General features: G+C 38.1%; 1 protein-coding gene across 1 annotated transcript in view; it reads right to left on the minus strand.

The window, feature by feature from the left end:
• Window positions 1–2,380: 2,380 nt before the first annotated feature.
• SLC5A8 (solute carrier family 5 member 8) overlaps window positions 2,381–14,754 on the minus strand; it is a 40,989-nt gene continuing 28,615 nt past the window's right edge. Inside the window, exons 10-15 of the mRNA XM_069490934.1 lie at window positions 14,444–14,511; window positions 12,804–12,890; window positions 9,750–9,955; window positions 5,515–5,618; window positions 2,820–2,899; window positions 2,381–2,506 (exon numbers count right to left, since the gene is read on the minus strand). Of these exons, the coding sequence (XP_069347035.1) occupies window positions 2,381–2,506; window positions 2,820–2,899; window positions 5,515–5,618; window positions 9,750–9,955; window positions 12,804–12,890; window positions 14,444–14,511 (671 nt within the window). The remainder of the gene's footprint in view (window positions 2,507–2,819; window positions 2,900–5,514; window positions 5,619–9,749; window positions 9,956–12,803; window positions 12,891–14,443; window positions 14,512–14,754) is intronic.

Below are 14,754 nucleotides of genomic sequence, written 5' to 3' on the forward strand. Positions count from 1 at the left end.
TAATTTACACTATAATATATTAACATTTTACCCCTATTTGATTTTATCCAAAAATATAGAAACTAAGATACATTATTTTTAATTAATAATCACATTACTGTGCTTTCTTAAGCAATCTATCTGGCACTTTCATGTGTTTATAAAAGTACAATATTTACAGTTCCAAATGTTACAAAAATGTACTTCGTCTAAAGGAAAGTGAACAAGAATGGATGCATCATATTTCTCATTAAGAATACATTGCATAACCCCTTGGCAATCAGATAAGAGAAAAAGTTAAATAACCAGATTTTGATTTCCAAAACTGAAGCATTTGACACACACATGCATTTAGAATTATCAAATAAATAGCGATAGTTCAAATTACAAATGCACAAAAACACAAAATTATGTGTTTCTACTCATTAAAACAGTGTAGAAAGATACACAAAAATTTGATGTTTGTTTACAAATATAGTGATTTAAAAAATAACATCTATCCACATAAGAAATATATGAATATATAGTTAACTTAAATGTTATATAGACCTGTTTGCTTTAGATAAATGCTACTTATTATTTTAATTTCTTAGTGTTGTCTATTAGCAACCTCTAAATGTACAGGACATGGTTATCTAAATAGTTTAGATCAGAAAATAAGCACAAAATTATTTAATTATAAAGCATTTGTATGTATCTAAATATTTCTTGTATTTTTGTAAAAAATTGAAAAGTTTTAAAAAAACACTTTTAAACAGTATCTAATGTGGGAACTGTAGAAAAAAATAAGTTATTGATGAAATCCTATAACCAAACTCTTAGCTATGAACACAGCAAAATAAAGAGCTAAGCAACTTTGTTACTTGAAATTTTAAAACATGTAACAAAGCATATATTTAACGAGTCTAGAATATGAAAAAAAAGCAGTGCTTGCCTATGTAATTTAGCTCTAACTGGATGAATGTACTAGAATTGCAAATTTTCTAAGCCTATGCACCTTTAAATTTAATTGACTGCAAATTAGTTGACATTCAAAAGTTCAACTTAATAGCATTTAATGTAGTCATCTAACTCCACAGAACTTAAATATTTTTAATAATATAATGTTCTAAATCATCAAATCCATAAGGACCTACATCAAGTATACGTTAGTACCAGGCTCATGGGACTTTATAATTTATAGGCTAGGACTTGATGAACCAGGATTTGGGGTGGCATAATCCACACTGGGTGTCTTGAGACACATCCAAGCCCAAGGCAATAAACAGAAAATTAGGAAGGCAAGCACAGGAAAAGTGCAGAGCAAAACCGAAGTTGGGGGCTCAGAAACTAGGAAGTAGATAAGAACCATGGTCCAAGGAAGGAACTATAAGCAGTATAAGGCCAGAAACTCTAGAAAACAAGACAAAAGGCACAAGAATAGATGTGTAGCACCTGAAAGACCTTGATCATTGGGCCCAGGTTCTTTCCCAGACAGGATACTTCTTTTTTTTTTTTTTTGAGACAGAGTCTCGCGATGTTGCCCGGGCTAGAGTGCCGTGGCGTCAGCCTAGCTCACAGCAACCTCAAACTCTTGGGCTCAAACAATCCTTCTGCCTCAGCTTACTGAGTAGTTGGGATGAGAGGTATGTGCCACCATGCTCGGCTAATTTTTTCTATATATTTTTAGTTGTCCAGCTTTTTTTTTTCTATTTTTAGTAGAGACGGGTTCTCGCTCTTGCTCAGGCTGTTCTCGAACTCCTGAGCTCAAATGATCCTCCCACCTTGGCCTCCCAGAGTGCTAGGATTACAGTCATGAGTCACCGCACCTGGCCAGGATACTTCTTGATTATCATCTTCCTGAGCCAGAATCAGTTCCATGGTTAATATGTGCCCTGAGCTGATAGGGGGATAAGAAACAAAGATCTAGACAACGTAGATCTGTTGTCTCCAGAAGAATAGAGTACATGGTAGGAGAGAGAAAAATTTTTCCAATATTAATTATGATTTTGGTAAACCCTCAAACTTATATGCTAGTACCAAAAGCATTGAAAATATTTTTCAGTAATGCCCAAACTTAAGCATATGCCTCTGACCTTCAAGTACAGGTGCATATGTGCGTAATTGGCCTTTCAGCACACACGGAGTCATAACTTTCACAACTATGGCTTCATTGAAATAAGAGAGAGGGAAATGCCTGTGCTGAAACTCTTCACTCCAGAATAACATTAATTAATGAGTGTAGGAACTGAAGAAAATCAGGACTTTGTTTTAACAAAAATTTAGCCCCCAAAACATTCTTGATAGACTAAAAATAAAAGCAAAAAACAAACAAAAAAAAAAAAATGAAGCCTGATCCAATTATCTTAGAAAATACATAAAATTGAGACACTATTTAAGATCATGTAGTATCAGAGCTGCTTCACAAACGAGTCCCATTGATCTTGCCACTTTGATCTGTGAAGTTCAATTCAATATGGTTGAAAGCAGGATTATCAGTTCCACCATCTTCCATTGGATAAGATTTATAGCTTAAAACATGCTTCTTCTAAAAGAAAATGTTAGCATGGTGATTAGAAAAAAGAAACTGTTCATTCATTTAATTCTAACTAATTGTTACTACCGTCTTTATTCCTCTAACCAGTTTTGTAATCTACTGAAAGAGAGAGATATACAACAGGTATAGCCCATCAGAGGTAGAGAGATATACAACAGACAGCTCATCAGAGGATGGGATATACACCTGGATATATATCTTTCTTGTCCATCACTATTCAAGAAAGAGGCGGAGAACTAACTAGCGTTCTATACAGCTAATCAAGCCCAGTCGCCTAATTTAAGGTAAATGAAAGCCAACTCACTTTCTTAAAAATATCAAAATTGGATAAAAAGTCCTCTTTGGTTAGCATGAATCTGCTGTCTACGTTCTGTTTTCTTCCTCCTGAAAGAAAATATAGATTATTTACAATGTTAAAAAGATACCTGTAACTGCACAATGACATTCCATCATGTGGGCATTTAACTTATGCATATTCAACTCGATGTACTACTCATAAAACACAAAGAGAAAGAGAAACTTGTAAATAGTGCTAAAGACTTAGCTCACTGTACCCTTTCCTCAGTCAACCTCAGATCCTACAAGCCTCTCACTATGATAAATATGAGTTCTATATAGAACCTCTGCTGTTGCTGTTCTAGAGATAAAATCAACTTTAAATTAATTCATTCAACATTATTGAGTGTCTATTGTGTGCTAGAGACTGTGGTAGGTGCTTAAGAAACAGAGAGAAACAAAACAATCGCTGGACTCACAGGTTGTGGTCTACTTTGGAAAATATTTATCCCCATTTTACTGATAAAGAAAGAGGCCCTGGTGCATAGTAAAGAATCAAGTGGGGCTGAAATGCCAACCAAGTCTGTATGTGTAGCCCGAATTCTTATGGAATTTCTAGTACACTACAGGAGGTTTTAAAATATATTTGCCAAAGAATATCAGAATTGTATGTTTCTAGATTTTTTTCAAGGTGCTCACTGCTGCTATGGAGTAGGAATCAGTCATTTATGAAATTAATGAAGTTGAAGTTTTTTTTTATGGATGTCACTCACCTGAGTAAAGCATTACTTTTTAAAATTAAAGATATAGCTATATATGGTTATCAGAATCAAAGCATTTAAGGGAAAAGAAAGAGTACTCAAAGGGAGTTCTCTGACACCCACTTTCTTAAAAAAAAAAATGAGTTGAATAAGGACCAAAGGTCGAATATTGCAAGGAGAATGATTAGGTATATTCCAGATACAAACAATTGGGTAACTGATGGGAAAAGTTTAAAATAGGTCTTAAAACATATGAAAACAGGCAAAAGAATAAATCTGCTGTGCTGGCCATTTTGTTTATGAGAAAAAAACAAGTTCTTTCGGGAAAGAAAGAGAATACTTTCGAACAATTGTTACAAACTTCATAATTATAAATACAAATGTCACAAAAGTTTAAGAGACACTGCTGTATCCAGGTACCAGAAAACAATTGACAGTAGTGTTCTGTCAAGTGTCACACTGCTGCTGGCTCTGTAGCATAAAGCAAACAAAGACATCAGACATAGTTGGACAGAGCATAGGACATCTGACCAGTTACAACACAGTTGACAAGGAGGGCAGTGTGGCCTTCCCCTAGAGTGGTTGCTAGGGGTGTATATGCGTGAGAGGGGTGTAGGGAATTAGGGAGCCCAGCACTTCTCACCAACTCCACATTACTACCCCAGTGCAGACCACTGTGATCTCTCACCTGGATTACCACAATGGCCTCCTACCTGCCCCTGTTCCCTTATAGACTATTCTCAGTACTGGATCAGAGTGCTCCTTTGAGAATAACTGGAAAAGTAAGTGAAAAAATATCCCATAGAGCAGACCTAAAAGACACAGAGATGGAAAACAGGAGAGAAAAGACAAGAAAATTAGAGGAACTATCCACCACTCGAACATTTGATTAATCGGTTTCCAGAAAGAGAAAACAGAAAATGACAGGAAATTGCAAATAAATAATATAAGAAAATGCCCAGAACTCAAGGACATGGATCTTCAGATTAAAAGGGCCCTACTGAAGGCCTAGATGGAGGCAGTCATTATGCAAAAATGGGTCATATGCAAAGGGTCAGCAGGTGGCATGGCACTGTCACTCAACAGCAACACAGTAAGCTAAGAGAAAATTAAGATATACTCCCAGAAAAAAAAAAGTTATTTTCACCTTCATATTCAATACTCAAACAAGTTATCAGTCAAGCATAAGCTAGATTAAAGGAATTTTTTTTCAGACATGCAAAATTTCAAAAATCTCTTCCCTTGTCTACCCTTTGTCAAGAATGTGCTATAGGATGTGCTCCATTCAATGAAGGGAGTAAACAAAAATGAGGGGAACCCAACACAGGAAGGACACAGAGTGAGGACAAAATGAAATCTCAGGCTAACAGTTCTGTAGCAATCTCAGAAAGCAAGTTATACTATGTATATGATCGATTTGATTTTTTTAAACACTCTTTAAAAAATTTATGAAGGTCAAAAAAAGCCTTCTCACTATTTAGATATAAAGGTTATAATTATTATTCCTTACATGTATATACTTCTTTACAGTTTACAAAGAATCAACACAGAACAACAGAATGATCAAGGCTCAGAGATGCTATGAAGATGTCTAAAATCCTGAGCATGTAGTAGCCACACACAGTGTTTCCAAGTATCTTATTTTTATCTTACAGCCACCTGTGAGGTAGGGAGGTTAATGATTATTGTCCTCATTTTACACATCAGAAAGCTAAGGCTCAAATTAGTTATGTGATCGGCCCAACTTCATACAGCTACTGAATGGCAGAAGCAAGATTCAAACAGAGATGGATCTTTCGCTTTCAAGTTCAGTCCCTCAAATTTCCCAGGAGTAAAATAGAAGAAATAATTAAATTTGTTGTTAACAGGATCATAGTAAAATTACATAAATAGCTATAAAACAGATATAGTAAAAAACAGGTATAGAGGTAAATTCAACAATATTAATGTTTAGATAGTTACCTGTTGATAAACTGAGAAATATCCCCACAAATAATGTTACCAACGTTCCAACAGCGCTGAAATACAGGTATGATAAAGAATACCAGTTATCCATCAGTGGAGTCCTAAGAGAGAGCAAAACATAACTATAAGATTTCATATAATGCAACTAGCAACTACCAGTATGTGCCAACGCTTCTCATGGCAAGGTCAAAATATAATATTTAACAATGTTTTAATGTCATAATCTGTTATCCCAATTTTATCTTATTAGATCGGAAATTAAAAGTATGACTTCATTTAGATCATGTACTAAAATATTTGGGTCATGTTTATTCACTCAACTCTTAATAATGTCCCAGGTGCTGCTCTTGCCACTGGAAGAGTCAGCCATAAATAAAGCAGAAAAGGTGCCTGCCCACATAAAGTTCACATTCTAACAGGAGGATAAATACAATCAACGAATCAATAAACATATTAATTTCCACTGGTGGAAAGTGTCGTTAGAAAAATGAAACAAGATGATGTGTCATTAACAGGGAGAAGAGGGAGAGACCACATTACAATGAGGGGTCAGAGAAAACCTTTGGGAAAAAATGACATTTGGACTGAGCTCTGACTCACAAAAAGTTCTTGAGGAAAAGCATCCCAGGGAGGTAAATACCAGCTGACCAAAGTATAGTGAGCAAGACACAAAGTGGTACAAGACAAGTGGTAGACGGAGGACTTTTTGTGGGGCTTGCTACAAGTTGAGACTTAACTCCATGGGCAATGGCACTCGTTGCAGCATTTTAAGTGAAGGAGTGATAAGATCGCTCTACAATCATTTCAACAACTGTTGCTCTAGAGTCCCACTTTCAACTTTGATAAAGTTGCTCAATTTAGATGAACCATCCTGCCAAGAACAACATATTAAAACTGGGGGATAGGGAGGGAGGCAGATTTTTAAAAACATCAGAGAGATTAAGCCAATGAGAACTTAAGGGGCCAAGAGCCCAGAAAGAAGGAAAACAATTGAGGTGAGCTAATGGAATTAAGAGAGTGTGATGTAGAGCCAAAGACAAAATAACCCAGACTAGAGAATCAAGAAACAGACCCGCAGGAAAATAGTTATTTGGTTTATATGGGTTCAATTGCCACTACATTGCAATGGAGCAAAAGGAGAGTCTTTTTAATAAATGGTGCTTGGTTAATTAAATATCCATATGGGGAAAAAAATAATCTTGATCACACCATCCACAGAAATCAATTCCAAAGGGATTACACTTCCTAAATAGATATGGTTAATAGTAAAACTTTTAAATTAAAAATCCAAGGAATATCTGTATGACCTCAGGGTAGGCAAAGATTTCTTAAACAAGACACATAAAGGACTAACCATATAGGAAAAGACCGAGAAACTGAAATTAATTAAAAGTGAGACATTCTGACCACAAAAAGGTATCATTGAGAGAGTAAAAGGCAACCCATGGAATGGGAATGAAATATTTTCAAAACATATCTTGTATTTAGAATAGAACAAGAACTCCTACATAAATAAGAAAAAGATAGAGAGTCCATTTCGAATGGACCAAAGACTTCAATAGCCATCTCACAAAAGTAGATGCCCCAATGGCCAATCAACATATGAAAAGGTATTCAACTTCATTAATTATAAGAGAAGTACAAATTAAAGCCACACGTGCTACCAATATATACCCATCCAATATTGGGAACTGAAAAGAATCAAAACTGAATCTGGCCAATGGAAACCAGTATCTAGGCAACCAAAAGCTCTCTAATTCAATCTTCAGCCATGTTGCTCACTGCCCTTGTATTCCAGCCTTACCAAACTAGCGTGATTGCCCATGATGCCATGTTTCTTCAGACCTTCATGCCTTTGCACTTGTTTTTTCTTCACTGTGCAACATACACTCCTCCTTCTATATGTCCCCTGGGCTCAATCTTGCCAACTCATTAACTCCAGCCCATGCAATACTCCTCTTAGAAGGTTTCCTTGACTCCACCCAGGCAGAGTTAGGCTCTTCCTCTTCCTGGCTCCCATGATATCCTATGAATACTACTTATCATGATGTGTTTTTTAAATATTTATTTTCTTGTCCAAGTCTCTTCTGGTCATTAGTCATTTTCTGTGATAAAAATGGCCTTCCAGACCTTCCCCCTCATCTAGCCAAACCTCTGCTTTCTTCAACTAGTACTATGTCTCTGCAGTCTTCATGTTAGTCTACGCTCCGACTTTGTCTATGCTCATTCTTTTAACAAATATTTATCAAGTATTTATTAGCTATTTACTCTGTGCTAGTTATTACACTTATCAAGCTTACTGGGTTCATTGCTTTGTGTATATTTGTACACACTCTCTCCAGCTATATTATAATTTCCTGGAAGGTGGGAAACAGTGGAGGAGGATGACTTTCTTCAATGGGTATTAAATAAATGGCCAGCACAGTTCTGGGTACATGATCTATGCTCAAAAATTCTTTTTCATTAGATTAAATATTTCATAAATAAGCTAACATATAAAAATGACTATTATGGTACCAGGCACATAGTAAACCTCAGCTAATTTATTTGTTTCAGGAATCCAAATAACCATTTTGCTTAGACGCTTAAATTAAGCGTGATATTTACATAATCAGGACAAATGCTAAGCAAAATTGTGAAACAAGAAATACATCCCGTATGTCCTCCCACTTAACCTTGAATTAATCTTTACTCCCTTTCTGACTCTCTCTAGTCAGTTTCCTATCACCCGTCCATTAGCGCTTTCATGCCTGTCCAGATTTCTCCCCATGTGTCTTTGCTGCTCTCTCCACAGACCTTCACCTAAAAAAACTCCCCCAAATATGCCTCAAGCTCTAGAACTTCTTTTCCACTCTATCATGCAGCACTTATCTGCCTTTCACTCCCTTGGAAGTCCCACTGGCAAGCATTCTTATAGCTGAATTCCCTCTGGGACATGAATTGCAAATAATGGCTATATATATGGTCATGTCCCTTTTCCCAAGAGTGTGTCTATTTCAAGAGGGAGACATCATGTCTTTATCCAAAAGAGATGACTCTAATGGTGTCATTTGAGACAAGCTGGCACTGCGGCACTATTTTCGGGACAATGGGCTTGTCTTTGCATTCCTCAAACATATCCATGGGGTTTGTGCTTTAAGGCTGCACATTTATATTAATATATCCACCAAGGAAAGTCTTGCCCTCACACCCACTATACAAAGAAACACAACTCTACCCGTGGGTCTACATCTGTGGTCACCAACCCCTGGGACCCAGAGCAGTACCAGTCTGTGGCCTATTAGGAATCAGGACGCACATTAGGAGGTAAGCAGCAGGTGAGGGAGCAAAGTTTCATCTGTATTTACAGCCGCTCCCCACTGCTCACATCACCACCTGAGCTCCACCTCCTGTCAGATCAGCGGTGACATTAGATTCTCACAGGAGCACGAACCCTATTGTAAATTGCACACTCGAGGGATCTAGGCTGCATGCTCCTTATGAGAACCTAACACCCGATGATCTGAGGTGGAGCTGAGGCGGTGATGCTAGTGCTGGGGAGTGGCTGCAAATGTAATAAATGTAATGCATTTGAATAATCCTGAAACCATCCTCCCCCATGACCCTCACTCCCTGTCTGCAGAAAAATTATCTTCCATGAAACTGGTCTCTGGTGCCAAAAAGGTTGGGGACCACTGGTCTATTTCATTTCATTAAATCAGAGAATCTCAGTATCCAGGGGCTAAAAAATGTACTGGGTAAGTGAAAACTCTGGTGGCAAGATTGTACCAGCAACTCACTGCTAGTGCCTAGAATGTTTAACTAAACAAGTAGTGATTATTTAACATATTTAGATAACTGTAACTTTTGGTCAATAAAGGCTATACTTAAAAAACTATACAAGCAATATTTATTTTATAATTGTGCTTTTAATTTTAAAAGTTTTTCAAACACAAAGACAATTCATGCAGCTAGAGCTGGTGTTTGGTAGCATTTACTCATGATAGAATCTTTTTTCATTAATATTTAAGTCTTCTCCAGATCTGTAGACAGGGCAGACATTTCTACAGAAATTAAGAAAATATGGCATTTTTTTCTATTGCTAAATAAAATATTATAGCCAGCCACGTGGGTTCTACCCACGTCAGAATTAGGCAAAATCACAGTGTTGTAGGTAAGAAAAAAGCAACTAGAGTTCTCTGCCTATTGCATAAATTTTTAGAAATAGGATATTATAAAACTTAATTCAATACCTTTCAACATTGTGGATTTGAAAAGCAGTAGTAGAATATGGCATTTCTGTGGTTGTCGTCAAATTCGTCCCATTGTATGAGCTGTTGCAGCCATAGGTTTCAAGGGTTAAGGGTAATGTTCTCTCAGGAAGTGCAGGGTAAAGTTGAGCTCCAATTCCAACCCATAAAGAAATGGCAAATCCAGCCATCAGCCCAACAAATGTTCCCTGCAAAACAAGAGTGCTTTTAAAAGAAACATAACACAGTTTGCTTTGAGATAGAAATTGACTTTAGAATGTCAAGTTCAACATGGTCCAAACCAAATTGACCAGCTCCCCTCCTACAAGTACTCTCCCCTGCAAGGTCTCTGCCTCGTGTCAAGGGCACCAGAGGCCCCTTTCCCTCCACCTAGAGCCCTATAGATGCTGACTCCATTCCCTTTTTCATACCCCTATCTAGCCAATCACCACCTCCTGCCCATTTTTCTTTACAAATGTCTCCTACTTCCATTCCTTCCACTCTGTTTCCATGGCCAGCACTATACCTTGGCCTCATCACTTCACACCCAAAAAACTACAACAGTCACACAGTTGACTCCAGGCCAGTCGATCCCTCTATTTTTATAATCTGGGAACAAACGGCATGCCGTATAAGCACCAGACTCTGAAGACAAAAGCGGACACAGGGTTTATCCCTCTACTTAACAACATGCACGACTGTGATTGTGCTGCAGGATAATTAGGGAACACTAACAAGTAGTTTTCACAAATGACTGCAATAGTGCACACAACCAGACCAGATGTCTCTAGAGACAAATGGAGATGGAATGGGGGAACTTACTTGGCCAACTGTCCCCTCTGAAGACTTTTGGTTTCTCAATCTTTGGAAGACTCGGTTCCCCCATACACACACCCCTTCACCAATAGCCCAAGTGTTCTGCCAGCCCTTAATGATGTAAGCCCTGGTTCCAAATTATGGGGTGGAAAGCAAACCTTGAGCTGGGAAGCTCCTCCCTGTGAGGAAATTTCTCTCATTCCTTTACAGATAAAGATCAGTCAGACAGGGCAGCCTGAGCCTCAGGAGCCACATCGAGAAGAAAGAGAGGGACATTTGAGGTAAGTGGGGAAATATGAATAAAATCACAAGGTAGGAAGAAAAGAATGGTGTATTCCTGAGAGCGTGAGAAGGATGCTGGCCAGATCAGGGAATTTGAGGTGGGCACAAGGACTGTGAGCTCTTTCCTATGCTGTGAACTCGTGAGAGCAGAATTAGGTGTCTTTATTTTTGGTGCCCCAGAACTTAGCACAATGCTGGACGTCAAGTAGGAAGACAATAAATGTTTTTAAATAACATGAGATTGGAATAGTAGAGTGGTCAGGGGCTGACAAGCCAAACTTAGCTTACTCTCAGCACATACATGGCTTGATCAAGGATCCACAAAATTATAAAACCCACAAGGGCAGAAACATGCAGTGCTCTACTCCCAAGACAGTGCTCAGCCCATAAATATTTATTGACTAAATGAACAAATGAATGAATGAATGAGAGGGAGGGGGGAAAAAAGGAGGGAAGAAGATCACTCCAAGGAATGGTAGATAATCTGCTGGTGAAAAACTTGGATACGGTAAAAAGACGTATTTCCTATGGCAGGAATGACAGTGCCCCCCACCCCCCCCCCACCCCCCCCCGCCAAAAAGGGCATGTGGAACTCAGGCAGATGCAGCGCCTCTGAAGGCAATTCATGGTGGCAACAAGCGTCAAAAACAGGAAGTTGATCTTTTCTTATTTTTCAGATACTCGACAAACCACCAAGTATTTCATCATGCAAAGAGTCTAATCGAAGCTTCAACATTCTGAGGTGAACACAAACAAGTCTCTTTTATTGTGATTAATTTCTACCAAACAAGCTTTTCATATGACATTGAGATTTAATACTAATAATACAATAATAGCCCTTATTAGTATCTGCCTTACCAATTCTTAATGCCTTATGAGGAAAATGGAATTCTGAACATGAAGTCATAGTTCTGTAGTTATTCTATATCTGTCTGAAACAACTGTACGTACATTACCAGTTTTTTCTGAACTTCATCTTGTAACAGGACTGAACCCGTGGACTTTCTCTTGGCTTTCAGAGAAATAATTTCTCTCCCATTTTTTCCAAACAAAATGTAGTACTTCTAAGCACAGATATGTCTATATAGAACAACAGAGATATTACCTCTTTCTGGATAATATTCCCAGTTACGATCACCCCTTTGGAACTAAAACATGTTGTGGAAGCTACAGCTTTAAATATCAAGAGAGGAAACTTTCTGGCCAAAGTGGTATAGATCTCATTGCTTCTCTTTGCTATACTATGTATTTTTTAAAATCATGTCCTTTAAGAGATGAGGTGTTGCTCCGTCACCCAGGCTGGAGTGCAGTGGCATGATTATAGCTCACTGCAGCCTCAAACTCTTGGGCTCCAGTGATCCTCCCACCTCAGCCTCCCGGGTAGCTGGGACTCCAGACAGATGCCATCACGCCCAGCTAACTTTTTTCTTCTTTTCCTTTTTTTAGAGGTAGGGTCTCACTATGTTGCTCAGGCTGTTCTTGAATTACTGGCCTCAAATGATCCTCCCACTTCAGCCTCCCAAGTAGCTGGGATTATAGGAGCCATCACACCCAGCTCTTTGCTGCACTATGGTTATTCACAAGAATTCCCAGCTTTATTGTCCTTAAATCTCTCATATCTGAGCCCGTTCATCTCATTCTTTAAACCCTAGCTATTAATTTTTAAGAAGGGCAAGAAAATAAGCATACAAAATATGTTGCTCCTTTAATTATATTATGAATATTTAAAATTGCACTATATGGTTCCAGCAGTTTCCATTTAGCTTCACACATGCAGGGTCTAGTGCAGAGCACTTCATTGCACACTCCCTCAAAGTCAATATGGGTAATGTAAGTGATGGACACAAGTTTCTAATGACAGATCTCAGAGGAACCATATTTTACAACTGAGAAAAAAGTGTAGAGCTGTTACTGCAGTTGGGAAAGTAATGCGCACACATATTCACTCTTTATACTTACAAGTGAGTTGGCAAAGGGAACCAAAATGCCCAAAGCAAACATGCCCAGAAGTGGTCCACCAATCATGCCAAATATGCTGAGTGCTGCCTACAAAAATACACAAAGTCAGCAATTAGCACATGTAAATCCAAACTAAAATGTTTGAAAGTAATTTCATCAGGGTGACTATTTAAAATATTCAGCCTCCTCCTGAAAATCATAGTTTTATTCATGGAAGCCTTGTCATTGGCAAAGAGGTAATTAGAACTTGGAAGCTTCTGCTTCTCCATCTCAAGTATCCATCTGTTCCTCCAAGAAAAGGCAACAAAGTGCAAAGAAGATAGAGAATCCTGGGAAAATGGGAGCATCTAATTGAATGCATGAATCAAGAATGACACCACTCCTCTCAGTCCTGTTCTTGCAGGTATTTATAAATCACAGCACTCCTTTGTGCTTTGATAGTCTCAAAATCTTCCTCAAAACAGGATTGTGGACAAGTACTACTCAGTGGCCAGAGATAGTAATGAAACCCATTTTCCATTCCTGATTTGGTTCCCTAAGGATGAAGGAGAATGAAAGATATGATTTTTAAAAAATTGATCAAATTGAGTAGAAATAGTTTTAAAATCCAATTGGATAATTGCAACCTTTGTTTTGATATAGAGATGCCAAAACTGTGATAGTGAAAAAGATTTACAATCCAAAGCATGAAGATATGCAAGTAACTGAAGCTTCCAACAGATGTATGTTCCCAACAATAAAATGCCTAGTTTTTAAGAATGGACAGAACCATAAAAGAATTAGCCAGATGACTAAAAATAGCAAAAATTAGCTGGGCATGGTGGCACATGCCTGTAGTCCCAGCTACTTGGGAGGCTGAGGCAGGAGGATCGCTTGATCCCAGGAGTTTAAGGTTGCTGTGAGCCAGGCTGATGCCACAGCATTCTAGTCTGGGAAACAGAGTGAGACTCTGTCTCCAAAAAAAAAAAAAAAAACTGGAAACAATCCTGATGTCCTTCATCAGGTAAGTGGTTAAACAAACTATGGTACATCCATACCAGAGAATACTATCCAATAATAAAAAAGAACAAACTAATGGTACATGCAACAACTTGGGTGAAATCTCTAGAAAATTATGCTGTGTGAAAAAGGTTATATACTGTAAGATTCCCTTTATGTAACATTCTTGACCGGAGGAAATTGTAGAAATGGAGAACAGGGGTTTCAGGGGTTAAGGTGGGAATGGGGGCAGGAGGAATGTGGATGTGGCTACAAAAGGGCAACAGGAGGGATCCTTGTGGTGACGGAAACGTCTTGCAGCTTGCCTATACCAATGACAATTGGTTGTGATATTGTACTATCAAGACATTATCATTATTGCAAGATGTTTTCTCAAGATGTTACCATTGAGGGAAACCAAGTAAAGGGTATATGGGCTCTCTCCATATTATTTCTTACCATTGCATATAAATCTACAATTATCTCAAAATAGAAAGTTTCATTTAAAAAAATTGTAAAGAGGTAGTCATCTCTGCCTCTTGATATGTCTATGCGTAAATATATATCGAGAGAAGTATGGAACGATGGTCACATCAACTTTAAAAAAAAAAAAAAAAAGAATTTAGTGATCATGATTTAAGCCTGCAGGAGTCAGCCCTCACCTGTAACAGAGTTCCCATTGTCGATGCCAGCGCAGCCATTCCGATACACAGGACTCCATACAACACACCTGGATGGATGACACAACAGCAGGTGTAAAATCTAGACCGGAGATTTAGAATTCTCAGTAGAATAAGCTACCACACCTTTGATTCGAAGGTGAATAATACGACTGTGGTGAAGAATGGCCACGTACATCAGAGCCAATAAGAAAAGGAAACAGCTGTTGTGCGACAGGATCAGCAGTGTGTGACGAGGACAAAGCCCTTACATTGTGTCCCAGGATTAGTTACAACAGTAGGTTACATAAGTA

Source organism: Eulemur rufifrons, chromosome 16, assembly GCF_041146395.1.
Source record: "Eulemur rufifrons isolate Redbay chromosome 16, OSU_ERuf_1, whole genome shotgun sequence".
NCBI classification, from domain to species: domain Eukaryota; kingdom Metazoa; phylum Chordata; class Mammalia; order Primates; family Lemuridae; genus Eulemur; species Eulemur rufifrons.